Genomic DNA, 14,954 nt, shown 5'->3' on the forward strand with positions numbered 1-14,954 from the left:
ACACTCCTTTAAATCCATTAGAAGCCTGGATTCATTTTGGTCGCCCTTTAATGACGTCATCCGCTCTCTTTTCCCCTCTGTGCTTTAAAATCAGGGGCAAATTCCTCAGGAAATGTCAGAGTGAGGAAGGAAATATTTAGTGCCACTCGTTTTCTTGTATTTCTCACTAACGGATTACACAGCTACTCATCGTTTGCTAGGTGTTCTGCACGCTGGAGCAAACGCACACATGAACCACACTACACAAGACAACTACTCCCACAATTCCACACTGCTGCTTGACTTGGCAGAGATGACCTACAATATTTGAGATAAACATGTAGCAAGAAAACCAATTTAAAACTGTTAAATATAAATAAATATCTGTTATAATAATATATATATATATCCATTGTCAAATGTTCACACAATTCTTATTAACCCTAAGCTTCAAGTGTTTTTGCTTATTTTAAAAAAATAACTTCAGAAAATGTCCTGTGACTGAGTCATTTTCCCAGAGTAACTTTCAGTGCAGTTATTTACAATGTACTGCATGTTAAAATAGAGTTTTGACATTTTAAAATGAAGAAAAAACAAAAGTTTTGTTTAGTAAAAACACTGTAGTTACTCGTAATCACAAACACAAAACACCAAGTTTTGTGTTTGTGATTTGTTTGACTTTTTGTCTCAATGTCCAGAAACACACCAAAAACTGGAAAATTATGTACAGGCGTTTTTTCCAACTCTCCCCTCTCTGGTGACAAAAGCGCTGTTTTGTCAGCTTCCTGCAACAGCACGAGTGAAATTACCGTAATAACCACACGTTGGATTTGACGTGCAACTTCTCAGCTTTCAGAAAATCATAAAATCAACTGTGATATTTTATTTTATTTCAGCTCTACATGACTCTCTCTCTCTCTGTCAGTATTAGTGGTGTTTAGATCTTGTGTCACCCGGCGACATTCTAACACGACACACATGAAGTGATTCATTTTATGTTCAATTTGTTGTGCGAGATAAAATTCTCATCTTCAGCCAACGTTTAGTTTACTCACACATTCAGACCGGATACACTATCTCAAATCTTACTAACTATATGTGCAGGAGACCGTACTGAGTTCATTCAGTTTAGGGTTAGTTTAAAGGATTAATGCAGGATTACATGTTACAGTGAACAGTTAAAGTAGTAAACTGTCGGCCTTAAATATTTTTTGCAAGTCAAGGAATGTGGCTTTGTGAACCTTTGATGTTATTAAAACTTACTAAGTTTATTAGATAACGAGTAACATGGACACTGTGATACCTTTGACAGCTATGATAGATGCTGGAAGATATCGAGCATTTTGTGTCGGTTGACGTGTCCGTTGTAAGAGTTTTTGACCGTTATGTTACTGTTCAATCTATAGATCGTCATTCACAACCTGGAACATGAAGGGAATATTTCTATATGTTGTTGATCCGAGGGAGGCTTGGATATATGAGGGTAGAAATTAAACTTTGATGCACGGCAAGTGGAAATAAAGGTGCGAACCCTTCCCTTGACTCTTCCTTGCCTTGGTGATTGAGGAATTGTGACAGTACCTATGAGTCAAGCCCGTAGGAACCTGCCCACAGCTAACAAACTAAGTTTGTATTTTCCACTACAGTATGTATCAGACCTGCGATCTGCGATCATGCCTCGCTGTTCGGATTTCAGGCGTTGTTCTCCTTCAATAAAATCTTTCAATTTAACGCCGTAACACTAGTAAAGTGCAAACATGTTAGGAGAAGTTAATGGAAAAACCTGTCTTTGCGTAATCGGGCGTGCAAATGAATGCACGAAGAAGCGTCTGAGAAAAGTTTCCGAGGTGAAAACCAATGGGATAGCACTTCCTGTGCTATGATAGTATCCGCTTCTCTTCACAAAGACTAAACAGAGGCAGAATGACAACAACGGCAAAAAGATCAGCCAAAGTGACGCACTGCAGCTTTAAATAAAGAAATCACATCGCGAGTGACGAGTGTCAAACAGTCACACTTCATTATGTGTTTATCCTCCTAATCAGAGCCCCCGTCCGTCCCTCTTTGCGCAGTAAAAACCCCGCCGAGGACAAGAGAGTAAACATAACCTGATGTAGTAGCATCTCCTCCTCCCACACAAAGGCACTTCTTCTGTCATGAATAGTCAGCTCCACCCTAATGAGTGTTCAATACAGTCTGCAGGCTGCAGATGAACGGCCAATCCGCGGCAGCATCTGCTGCGGGCCTTACTCACCAGACGCCAGCCTTGTAAGAGGGCCATTGCAGGCTAATTGAAAGACAGAGGCCATCTCTCAAAGACACAGTGTGTGCATGAGTGTGTGTGTGCTTCAGTGTGTTTGTGTGTTGGGGAGTTGGGGGATGTGAAAGAGAGAAGAGTGAGAAAAGAAAAGAGTGGAAAGTAATTGACAAGGGATGGAGGGAGTGAGGACGAGGGAGCGAGGAGAAGAAAAAAGGAGACATTCCTCTCCTCTCAGAGAGAACAGCTGACCTGTCAGCATTTTGTTCCCATGCGGCCATATTGGAAAAACCCCTATGGGCATTGAATTAACTCAACCCAAAGCTACTTCATGTAATTAGAGTGGCCCTGTGGTCTTATCCTATTTTAAATACATGTTTGAACAATATAAGCTCTGATTCGGTTGAAGGCGGTGACACCGCGCGCCCTTTCCTGAACCTGATTTCAGATCACAGGGTGGATAAAACAGGTTATCACCGGTACTGCTTTTATTAACAGTGAGTAACAAGTCATAATCAAAAATACAATTTGATCTATAATTTTACATAAGAGTAATCAACAGCAATGCAGCTGGTATTTACACTACACATTTGATTTTCTGTTGTTTTCCCACCTCAAGGTCTCTTTGTCCTCCTTTGTAAGTGTTTACATCAAATAAAAATAATAAGAAAAAACACACTCACACACAGCCTCCACAAACAAAAACTAAAGGATTGCTGTCATAATTCTCCCCAGTTCTCCTCTGGCAGTTTTTATTACCAAAGGCGGTGAATAATCTTTTCCACCCTGGCCTTCCCAAATAACACAATCCTTCAGCATCACTGCTTACTGTGTTTTATAGTGAAGTGTAGATGAGAAAGGAAGCACATTCAAATGAAGCATCTATCCGGTGCCGCGCTGTGGCATCCACACACGGTGCAGTGGAGGGATCTTTGAGCGTGGAGAGGGCAAAGGAGGCGTGTGTGTGTGTGTGTGTGTGTGTGTGCAAACTGCTGCTTAACTGATCGCTTTTAAATGAAGACAACAGATTGGGAAAGGATGATCAAAAAAAAAAAAAAAAAAAATCGACTCATTTCCAGTGGCCACATATGTGCACTTTCAAAGTGTGTGCTTTCTGTAAATTAGCAACCGCGTATGTTCAGGCCTCGCCAACTACAAGTGTACAGGCCCCAAACCACACCAGTATGATCAGGGGCGTGAAGCCAGTCTGTTACTGGGCTGGCAGAGCCCACGAGCAACTGTTCCAGCAGGTACAACGACTGACGGCGACGCAGTAAGCACATCTGACCAGGTTCAGGTTTTATTACCGTCACGAGGCAAGGGGGGGGGAGGGGGGGGATAAATAAATAAATAAAAAACAATAAATAAATAAATAAATAAATAAGCCTGTCAATCGGTGTCAGACTGTTGTTCGGTGAGTGAGTGTTTCTGTGCTGCAGTGTCCATGTCAGAGAGTTTATCTCTACAGCCAGAGACCATAAAAAAGGCTTTCTTTAAGGAGAGACTTACTCTGCATTACGCAGACCCCATGGGGGAACTTCTGTGCTTCTTGTGTTTCCTGGCAGACGGTGCACCTGTTTTTTTGCTTTTTTCCTGCACGGGGATAAAGTCATGATTTGTGATTTATGGACTGGCGTGTCCCACAAACTTTACTCTCACTCAGTCTGTGTCACCTTTTTTTACTTTTCGAAAGAAACCCACTGCTGCTTAGTTTGGAGGAATCAGTGCAAATACATTTTAAAGGGACAGTTCACCCAAATAAATCCTGTATGTGGCAAATGTACTTTACTCGCATGCTCTCCTGTATAACTGAAGTATTTATGTTTTCTTCTATGATATACTTGGACATTTAATCTTAACAACACATCTGCCCATGACTTTTTTTCTAAACTCTGTGTTTTGTTTTGTTTTAATTTGGGCTTCTTTTCCCTTTATTTCAATTTTCGTCAAATTCTAGTGTCATTTTAACTATTATATGCCAAGATTTTGGATTGTTTTGCGTCGAGTGGGACTGGCATTCAAAGCATTTCACTGCATGTTTTAAACAGCTATGTGAAAATAAACAGATTTTATCTTGCATTTCAACGAAAGGAACCTGTGCAGTTAAAATTTAGCAATAAGGTTCTAAAAGAGACCTCTACACAAAACTACATTGTGCACAACTTCATCTTTGTTTGAGTTAAAGTAGTTATATTTTATGTTTTAAACAAACAATGTGTAGTATTCTGACCACTCATATTTTCAGGTGTTGGTGTTGATTTTAAAAAGATTTTTAAAATTTTTAAATTTGCCAATTATTTGCTACTGTTGCTGCGAAAACACCTTGTTGTGTTATTTTTCTTATAAGTTGAATATTTTATTTGTAAAATAATTAAAAATAAAAAAAAAAACATTGTTTTGTTATATTCTATTTTGGATGTGCTCTTTGCACATGTCTGTGGTGACACCATATTGTCACATGACCAAGTGGTCAGAGGTGAAGAACCTGCACAAAACCAGAAGCTTTGACAGACATAAACAAACATGGTCATGTTTGTGGTGATTTTGGTGAATTGACCCTTTAATGAGACACTTGTGAAAGTCACAGCAAAGAGCTTGTGGCGCTGGTGAGAGCGCAGCACAGTGCGGTCACAGTGATAATGGCGCTGCTTATGGGCACAGCACTGTGAGGCAGGAGGGGAAAGCCGGCCCGTCAGGGATTTGTCATGAAGCCTGTTATTACATCTCCAGACACATAAAATATGGCTGCCACACATCCAACTGCCAGATAAATCCACTCTCCTCCAACCAGACTGGCCCTCGCTATATGAAACCGTCCAATGGTGTTCCTTCAGCCAGTGACCTCTGGTAATGACGTGTGATTTATACAGTACATGTTTTACACAGAGAGAGACACATCTGAGCCAGACGATCCCTCCCTTCCTCTCTCTCTCTCTGTATTTGGTGTCATGTGTGATAACAGGCAGACCTTTGGGAGACAGGGAGACATGACACCCATCTTTGTGGGTGGTGGGTGGGGGGGGTGAGACTCCCAAAATGGCTACTATGTGGACAGTTTTCCCCCTGAAGCTTACAATCACAGTCCAAGCTTCACAGTGAGCGCTGTCCTGTGTGAGGTCACAGAATATCGCAGGATGGCACTTTAATCCAACACAGTGCAGCTGTGAAGGGAAAAACGGCCTAAATCATCACCTGGTTGTGGAGACAAAGAGGTGTCGTGATCTCTAGATACTTTGTTTTATGAATGTCCGAGCATGCAGACTATAGGACACTGTGAATACATGTGACTGATTCCTCCTCCAGAAGGTTTTAGGGTTTATTGTGGATATAAATCCTTACAAAATCACCTGCTACATCTTCAAAAACTAGCTAATCCTCTTTCATATATGCATTCATTAAAATGTGAGTAAAGGGAGAGAGTATACTGGTGTGTGTGTGTGTGTGTGTGTGTGTGTGTGTGCTCTCTACTGCACAGTTTAGGATCTTAAAAAGAAATGAAGTCCTGCAACCAGAGGAGAGCAGGACATGTCGTTGACCTTGGCAAGGCAGACACAGAGATGATGTCACACCACTACAAATATCTGTCTTTAATAAACAGGCCTCTGCACCACTCAGCACCATGATCCTCCACAGCCTGCATGGGAACACACTCACTCATGTGATTTGTAAAGTGAAGAAACGTGCACACGATTTAAGTTAAGTAATATTTAAAACTGATTTACTTGACCATACTATAGTATTTAATTATCACATTTAACACATTTTTTCCCCTCAGTGTGTATTCTCATCTGTGTTAAATGAAACACAATCTGGTTTTTCTTCTACAAAATAATGTTGTTGAAAATAAAAACAAATATGAGTGAAACATTAGTTTTCAAAGTAGCATAGTGGGGAAAATAAAGTGCTGCAGCTGCAGGGTTTTGGTTATGTACAGACACAAAGTGTGCAGAAATGATGTGGAAATTAAAAATATATACGTATATATATTTAATATATATTTAAAACTGAGAGGAACACGTGATGTATCCTGAAATTAGATATAACCCACTCCCCCACCCCCAACCCCCCCACACACAGTGCAAATGTTAAGTATGCTAGCTTAAATGTGTCTGATTTTTTTTTTTGCTTTTATAACCATGATCAAGTTAAACTGGAAACAAAACCAGCAAAGATCTCACTTTACACACTCGCTCTATCGTTCATAATAACAATAATAATAATAATAAAAACATAAATCAAGTTGAAATGTTTGGATAAAATAAAGGTGCTACATGTGCAGACTATAGCTGTAATAGTAAAGAAAATTAACAGATGTTAACGAAATAAAAAATATCTTTATTGGATCATATTATACTACACTACAGACACAGTTATAACTGTGATAATAAGAAGAGAAATAAATCTTGAATTGAATTAAAATCACTGTGGAGAAGATTTCTGACATAACAGTCACATGATCTTTAAATAAAAAAAAATAAAAAAAGCAATTAGACCGGAAACATTGAAATAAATAAAATATAGTATAAATACTATATGGTTGTGTATTTCTCTAATCATCATCATTTTGATGTTTTATTTCCACTGCTCATCAGTGACGTAAAACTACAGTAAAATCACGGTGTTACTGACTGTAAACAAACGAAATAAATACACAATAATATATATATATATATAAAAATAACAACAATCGAATAATAATGATAACAATAATAGGCCTGTTCGAATTACAAATATAAAATATTAAGACTGAACACTGAAATCGAATGTTTAAAAAAAACAACGTATTTACTCTCCTTTTACATTCCTGGATTAATAAAATAAAATAAATAATAATCATAATATTTTAAAAGTCCTACATTGAAAATTCGTTCGTGTAAAATAAATATATAAATAAATAAAACAAACTGTCGTTGATTTTTACGCCACAGCACCAGAATAAAGCCATCATGTCAAACCTGGAGGACGCGCGGGGAGAGTGTGAGAGGAGATGAACTATTTTCTCGGATGATATAAAAGCAGCAGCTCTTTCGCCTGAGTTATGGCCCGGACCCGGCGTCGCTGAGAGGGACGCACGCTGCTCCTTCTCTCCCGCCCCAGAGGAGGAGGCTGATCGTCACAGCTGATATATGAGCCAGCATCTCTACATTACCTTTTTTTTTTTTCACTACAAAACAAAGGATCATCCACGCGCTTTGGGTTCGAGGACGAAGAAAAAAAACATCCTTCTCTGACTATGACTATGGCTTTTATTTGGTGACAACCTCCGGATAATCCAAAACACATTTTTAAATCAAGGACCAGAAGCACCTGCTGCTGCTGAGCTGAAACTGAAAGTTTTTTTCCGCGTAAAAACGCTTAAGTAGGCTACGGATTGTGATTTCTCTCTCCCTCATCTCCCCTCTTTTTCTCCCTCTCCCTCTCTCTCTCTCCCCTTTTCCCTGCCTCCCCTCATTTACCCCATATACCTATTCTGGTGTCTCACCACACGACTAAATTAGACCAAAGATGATAAGAGCACAAAGCATTATAATTCCGCCGGGCTCCTCCTCCTTCCAGCCATGCGTCCTAATTAATGGGACACCCCCAGTCGCAAAAAGCCCTGCACTGGACTGCAACATAGTCAAAGAGTGAAAGGAAGAGGGCGAAAGTGCCACTGGAGATAATTGATTACCTACCAATCGACGGTAACTTGTTAGTAATCGTCAACTGTGTGGACTTCGCCATTTTCAGGGAGGCATCTCACTCCTGCGGACTTGCTGCTCCCGAGGAGACACACTTTTGGAATAAGAGTTTCTTTTTCTTCGTCCTCTGTCTGCACCTTTGTTTCCTCTTTTTTTTCCTCCCCCCTTTCCTCCTCTAACCTCCCAACTGTTATGTGACTTCACCCCTTTTTTTTTACCCCCCAACCGCTGATCATTTCAACGAAGTCCCGCATAAACTCTGCGCACAAGCCTAATGATGACATCCAAAGAGGTGGCCAAATGTGATGCAGTGGAAAACAGGAGGCGAAGTCCACTGGACCACTTGCCGCCTCCTGCCAACTCCAACAAGCCGCTGACCCCCTTCAGCATCGAGGACATCCTCAACAAGCCGTCCGTGAAGCGGAGCTACACGATCTGCGGCACGGCTCACCTCATCTCGTCCTCGGAGAAGCACCGTCCGTCCAGCATCCCTCTGTCCAGCCGCGCTCTACTCAACCAGACGTCGCCGCTGTGCGCGCTGGAGGAACTCGCCAGCAAGACCTTCAAGGGGCTGGAAGTCAGCGTTTTACAGGCTGCGGAAGGTAAATCTCAATCCACGCCTCAAAAACACCGCAAGCAAATGTTCTGTTATAGCATGTGTGGTTATTTAAAACATGTTATTTAAGAGCCTGTAGAAAATGAAAATTATGTTATTGTTATTTATGTAAACGTTATTTTAATTCGTTCATACCCAGAGCACGTTTTTGATCCTTTTGCGATCATTTATGGAAGAAACCCGGCGTTAGTTTTCTTCTTCAACGAAATAAATCGCCATGTTTTTTTTATATCTTTAATATTATCAGGGCCTCGTGTGTCTGCTGCTCAATATTTCCCAGTGGTGTCTGTGTAATCTTCTTGTAATTACTTGTTCCCATAAGGGCCAAGAAGGTTTCAGTGTTTCAGTGATCATCTTCACTTTTTTTTGCGTAATGGTCACTTTTACGCACACACTTACACACACACACACACACATACTGCAGCGGTGCAGATAAATCCACACGCACCTGCAGGCGTGAATTGAATCCCGTGATTCTCACCCAGCCTCCTCCTCTTCCTCACTGCAGGCCGGGACGGGATGACTCTGTTCGGACAGAGAACCACCCCGAAGAAGCGTCGGAAGTCTCGGACGGCGTTCACCAATCACCAAATTTACGAGCTGGAGAAGCGCTTCCTGTACCAGAAATATCTGTCCCCCGCAGACCGGGACCAGATCGCGCAGCAGCTCGGCCTGACGAACGCTCAGGTCATCACGTGGTTTCAGAACCGTAGGGCCAAGCTAAAACGGGACCTGGAGGAGATGAAGGCCGACGTGGAATCGGCCAAGGCCCTGGGCCAGGTCCCATTGGACAAGCTCGCCAAGCTGGCGGACCTGGAGAAATGCGCCAACGGCACGCTGGGCCACCCGCGCGCCGAGTCCCCCGCGCGGGTCGGCCAGCAGGAGCACGAGCTCTCCCAGAAACTGCGGACGTCGCCGCTGTCTCCATTCTCGGACCACACAACGAGTAAAGAGTGCTCGGAGGACGAGGACGTGGAGATTGACGTGGATGACTGATGGCGCAGCGTGGGGCTGAGAAGTGGAGAAACACAAAAGACGATTATAAAAAAAAATAACAAAACAAACAAACAAAAAAATCCCCACAGAGGACTTGTAACTTACTGCTTATATTGTATACCATATCTCAGAACATGTACCAAAATGTAATGACTTTTATATCCGCGCACAGATAGAAAACTATTCATATAGTGAAGCATGAACACAGAACAAAGAAATATGCAGTGGTATTTTACAGTGTATTCACAGCAAACTCTTACTCCATGCAATCAAAGCAATATGGTCCAACATCACATGACTATTGTTATTATCATTATTATTATTATTATCATCATTATTATTATTTACACTGTACACACACACACACACACACACACCTGTTTCATTGCTTTTGGGCCTGCTGTCCCCTCTCTCTCACACACACACCCCATGTGTTTTGTTTTTTTTCTTGTTATTTTTTTTGCATGTGAATGCATGATTTGATTTGTGATCATAATCTATTTATTTTTGACTCTATTATTATTCTTGTTTTTTTTATTATTTTATTTAAACACTTTTGTGTAAGTTTTGTCACTGCCGGCTCTTCCTCTTCCTCCTCCCTCCTCCTCATCATCTGACTGTATACCCCCCCACCCTGACTTCACTTCATATTTGGCGTCCCGATGCTGCAGTGCATGATGATGATGATGATGATGATGATCGGAAAGGCAAACTCGGACGCTCACAGTCCTGTATGTGCGTTGCTGTTGTTGATTTTTAATGGGAATGCTCACGCGATGGCGAGGAGGAGGAGAAGAAGAAGAAGAGGAAGGAAAAAAACAACAACAACAATTAACGAACACTGCGGTGGTTTTTGACGAGCTGTAAGGCTACTTTTTAGATTTATTGTTTGGATACAATAGATTTACAGTCATAGCCTAAATTTGTTATGTTTTGTACACCTGTAAGTGCCTTTCTGAAATCAGGACATTATTTGAAAAACCAATGCACAGACTGTAATGTATATAGGCTACTATGGGAATAAAATGGCTTTTTCTGAATATTCCTTTTATGTTGTAATTCTTGAATTGACCCCGATGGTTAATTGTGATATTATAAAAGGTTTTTTTTTTAAATGTAATTCCAGAAACACGCTCTCTTTGCCAAATCCAGGCGTGTAAGCACATGAAAAGCGGCCCGTTTAGAGTTATTATTCTGAACTATTTTGTCCCCTTTGTGTCCTTTTCTACTGTGATGCTCTAAACATTTTGTGGCCGGGAATCTCACATCCCCTTTCACCGCCTAAATGCGTATCGTGGCTTCTTGACCCTTAGACGTGTTTCTCCATTCGTGGCAAAAATTTATGTGAGAAACACAAATCTGGTGCCGAAGGGGGGGGCGGGGAGAAAAGAAGAAGGAGGATGCCACAAAACCGCAGAGTTTTTGGGCCAGTTTCTCCGAGCCTTTATAGACCTTTTTTTGTTCTGCGGGACTGGGCCGTAATTTTGAGCGTAAAGCATGAAAAGTGGGGACAAATGAGCAGCGTTCCCTGATGGGACGGGCCACAAAGGAGCAGGGCCGGTCCCCCGCAGGCAGCAATACTGAGACAAGTGTGTCCCACCGCACAGAAAGGACGCAAACGTTTGGAGGCCATATGGTTTTTGAAATTTCCTCACAATTTCAGACAATTTGATGGATTGAGTTAACCCTCCTTTTAAACAGTTTAACTGGGCGCGAACAAAGGCCATATAGACTCTCCCTTCATGAGGGCATCTGCGGCTATTAATGTCTCGCCCCTTTCTTTGGCTGGCGTTTTGAACAAGTCAATGAATTACAATGAAACTGCCCCTTTTTTGTGAGCCGCTTGTGTTCCTCCGCTTTTTTAGCGGCGGAATAATATGTTTGACTTCTGTCCAAGAACGTTTTCTAAACAAGAAATGGATTTTGTTGAGAGCGTTTTTAATGTTAAGTAGGGAGCTATAAAGAGTTGAGACTGTGGCGTTTACGCCAAAGTCTGGTTAGGGAGCTCTTTTGTTTTGTTTGTTTATTTGTTGTTGTTGTTTTGACCCCCTTTCCCCTGCTGCTGCTGTTGCCTTTATTTCTTTTGTCTTTGAGGAGTTTAATGAAGCTGAAAACATGGTGATGTGAGAAAAAGAGAGAGAGAAAGAGGGACTGTCCAGAAAGAGGAACTCAAAAGGCAACCTCCCGTTTAACCCTCTTTTGTTAAGGGAAACGATAAGTGGAGCTGTCTTCTTGTGAAATGTTTTATAGTGTTTGCTCTTTCTTTATTTTGGTTTTCTTTGATCTGGTTTTACTCTTTTCTTTGCTTTTCTTTGCTTTTCTTTTTTTAAACTTCTGCCTAAATTGACCTGAAAAAGTTGGGGTTTGAGACACAGGCTCAGTGTGTGCTATGTGTATATATTTATATAATAAATGTGTGCATATACATATATATACATATGAGTGTGTGTATGTGTGTGTGTACATATACACTTATACATGTGTATATACACTCTAAGATATTATGTATATTATATATATATATATATATATATATATATATATATATATATATATATATATATAATATATATATATATATATATATATATATATATATATATATATATATAGAGTGTGTGTGTGTACATATTTATTTTTTATTTTATATATACACACATAGGTATTCATGTATGGATATACATACATATGTGTATATATACACACACACAGTTATACATGAATACATGTGTGTGTTTAGTATATATAAACGTAGAATCAGTTCATATATATGTGTGTGTACATATATTCTATATACACACACACATATATGTATGTGTGTATAAAGAAGTGTGTACAGAATGTAGTAAAAAAAAGTAGAAAATGAATGAGTGGTGATAAGATGCAGCCACTTTCTTACCATTATTCCTTTTAAAATTATTATTATTAGAGTGTCAATAACTTATTAGTCAAAATTGTTAGTGTTTGTTAAACCAGCAGAGACCATTGACTGTGAAGCTATATGTCCAAGAAGACTGTGATTCTTTTAAAGTGTATCCTAACACTCTGTCTGTTCTGTGTGTGTGTGTGTGTGTGTGTGTGTGTGTGTGTGTGTGTGTGTTGTGCAGCCTGTTCTGAATCAAGCATATTTATGAAGGGAGAGAGTGTTAAGGCAGGCTAAGTTTATGGATTCCACTTGCTTATTTTATGAGGGCTTGTCAGGCGGGCCCAGCGATAAGTAATACTACAGTCTGAGGGACCACTTCGTGGTAATTAATCTGGAGGTCTTAAGTGTATTTCAGTATTTCACTTCAAGATGGAAAAAATCACTACTTCAATCGTGCGGAAAATTGAAGTTTGATGCATGAGTCCCTACTGAAACAATAGTGCAGCCCTCTCTTTTCATCTCTTCCCCTCCCCTTTTCACACTCTCCCCTCCTCTCTCTCTCTGTCTCCCTCTCTCTCTTTTATTATTTGCACCTTGTGGAAAAGTCTCAGGTGCAAAGTGTAAATTAAGGCACTGTCATCAAGACACTCTCCGAGTGACAGTATTTAAGCATTTCACAGACTTAATTAGCTCAGTCTTTGCAGGAAATTTCAAAATAATGTATATCCATAGGCCTCAAACAACCCCTCATTTTATTTCTAATAATAATAATAATCATTTTTATTATTATTGAATATATATATATAAAAAAAGGAGAGATCTGTAAATGGCTTTATATTTGCCTGGAGTTAAATCACTCTATATATCTAAATAGAGCTGAATTGTAGAGTTTTAATCATAGCCTTCCTGTGGAGCCAGTTAATACTTCAAACTTCAATTTTACGGGCGATTGAACTAAGCATGTTCCTGACAGAATTGATGTATGTATTAATTTCCTTTAACTGTTGATTAATTAGGCTGCGCTGAAGGCTCAAATGGAACAGTTTGTTCGCAAATTTGCATATTAATCAAATTCTAATTGATCATTCAAATAATCCAGGCTATGTGATTTTTTTTTCTTCTTCTTCTTCTTTTCTTTTATTTTTGGATGGAGCTTGGATTTTTCTATTTTTTTTTTACACCAGGAAAACCAGCACATGTAACACATGTCAATGATATTCTCCAGTGTTTTGCTGCAGGATGAATCAGTTTGGACTGAATTAGTCCTTTAATTGTGTTGCAAATGCACTCACAGATTAATGTGCTTGCAACAAAACAACAACAAATCCAAGTCTGTGGCTCAAGAGAAGATAAAGTAGAAAAAAAAAGAGAAAAGAATATGCAGAAACAAAACAATCATACGTACAATGGCACTTTTTGATGTGATTGTTAATCTGACACTGTGTTTCAAGTGATGATAAATATTTTTGAAGAGGCAGCATAATAATAATAATAACAACAATAATAAAGAATGGTTAAATATGATAAGACGGCTTCTAAATGACTCTGTGAGAAGTCACACAAGGCGAAGGGTGTGGAAAACAAGTCTTTGTTAAAATGATATTTTTTTGCAGTTTTCAGGAGAAGCAGCTTTTTTTTTAGATGGTCTAACATGAATATATTTAAAATTGCACCAGCATTCTGAACTCAGTATTTTTTTCAGCAAGGATGTGAATTAAAGACTTAAATAGACTTGAAAATAAAACAAATTAAATTCCTACCCAAAAAATGACATGTCATTAAAGGCTGTGTAAGTGTCATCATTGTCAAGTGCATGAAATAAAAAAAGGCAAAAATGTTCTACCCTTTGAGCTGAGATGAAGTTAACTGATGGATAACTTAATTTCATAGTGTAAAAAAACTTATGATAAATGGACAAATGAATGTAAGCGAGGTTGTTAAATAAGTGAAATTATATAAGATGCCCGTCCTGTTGGCACGTCCAAATCTGACGCATTGATCCTTTAAATCAAGTGTCAGACTAAACATTGTGGTGATGAAAAAACTGTCAGTGTTCAGACTGACAAAATGAAATGGAAAAAAAAAACAGGAGGGTGGAGGAGGAGGAGGAGGTGCAGGTGAAGACTGTAAACTGTGAGGACCATAAACTCAGTCCCACTCTGAGTACAGAGGCAAACAGTGACACCTTCTGGTGTTTCTGTGTCAGTGAACCTCATTCACCGCACTCAATTAGCCAAAGATGTGTCTTATGTTTCAAGAAAATGTGATCATTTCAGCTGCTTTTATTATAGACTTATTATAGACTTATATCCCTTTTTTCAGCACAACTAGACAATCTGATGAAAAAACACACCTGAGCAAAAAGTACTCAAAATGTTTAAAATCAGACCTATAAACATCCCATATAACATCCCCCAGGATGTCCTTATAAGGAGCTGTGGTAATTTATCAAGGGGGCAAAAAGGGTTAAAATGCTAAATTACCCTATTTGCATTTGTGCAGGTTGTGTCAGATTTATGTCATCATGTAAGTATTCATTCATTCATTCACTCATTTATT

The 14,954-nt window shown here is 39.6% G+C and overlaps 1 protein-coding gene across 1 annotated transcript; it reads left to right on the top strand.

The window, feature by feature from the left end:
* The first annotated feature begins 7,020 nt into the window (after positions 1-7,020).
* lbx1b (ladybird homeobox 1b) lies at positions 7,021-9,982 on the top strand. The gene is made up of 2 exons (XM_044029183.1): positions 7,021-8,519; positions 9,042-9,982. The coding sequence occupies exons 1-2, from the start codon at positions 8,192-8,194 to the stop codon at positions 9,527-9,529; spliced, it is 816 nt and encodes a 271-aa protein (XP_043885118.1). The 5' UTR covers positions 7,021-8,191; the 3' UTR covers positions 9,530-9,982.
* The last annotated feature ends 4,972 nt before the right edge of the window (positions 9,983-14,954 follow it).

The sequence above is a fragment of the Solea senegalensis genome, linkage group LG6 (genome assembly GCF_019176455.1).
Source record: "Solea senegalensis isolate Sse05_10M linkage group LG6, IFAPA_SoseM_1, whole genome shotgun sequence".
Taxonomy (NCBI): Eukaryota; Metazoa; Chordata; class Actinopteri; order Pleuronectiformes; family Soleidae; genus Solea; species Solea senegalensis.

Coding starts and splice junctions, on each gene's coding strand:
- lbx1b (XM_044029183.1), top strand. CDS start 8,192: ATGATGACATCCAAAGAGGTGGCCAAATGTGATGCAGTGGAAAACAGG. Junction 8,520..9,041: donor CGTTTTACAGGCTGCGGAAG/GTAAATCTCAAT, acceptor TCCTCACTGCAG/GCCGGGACGGGATGACTCTG.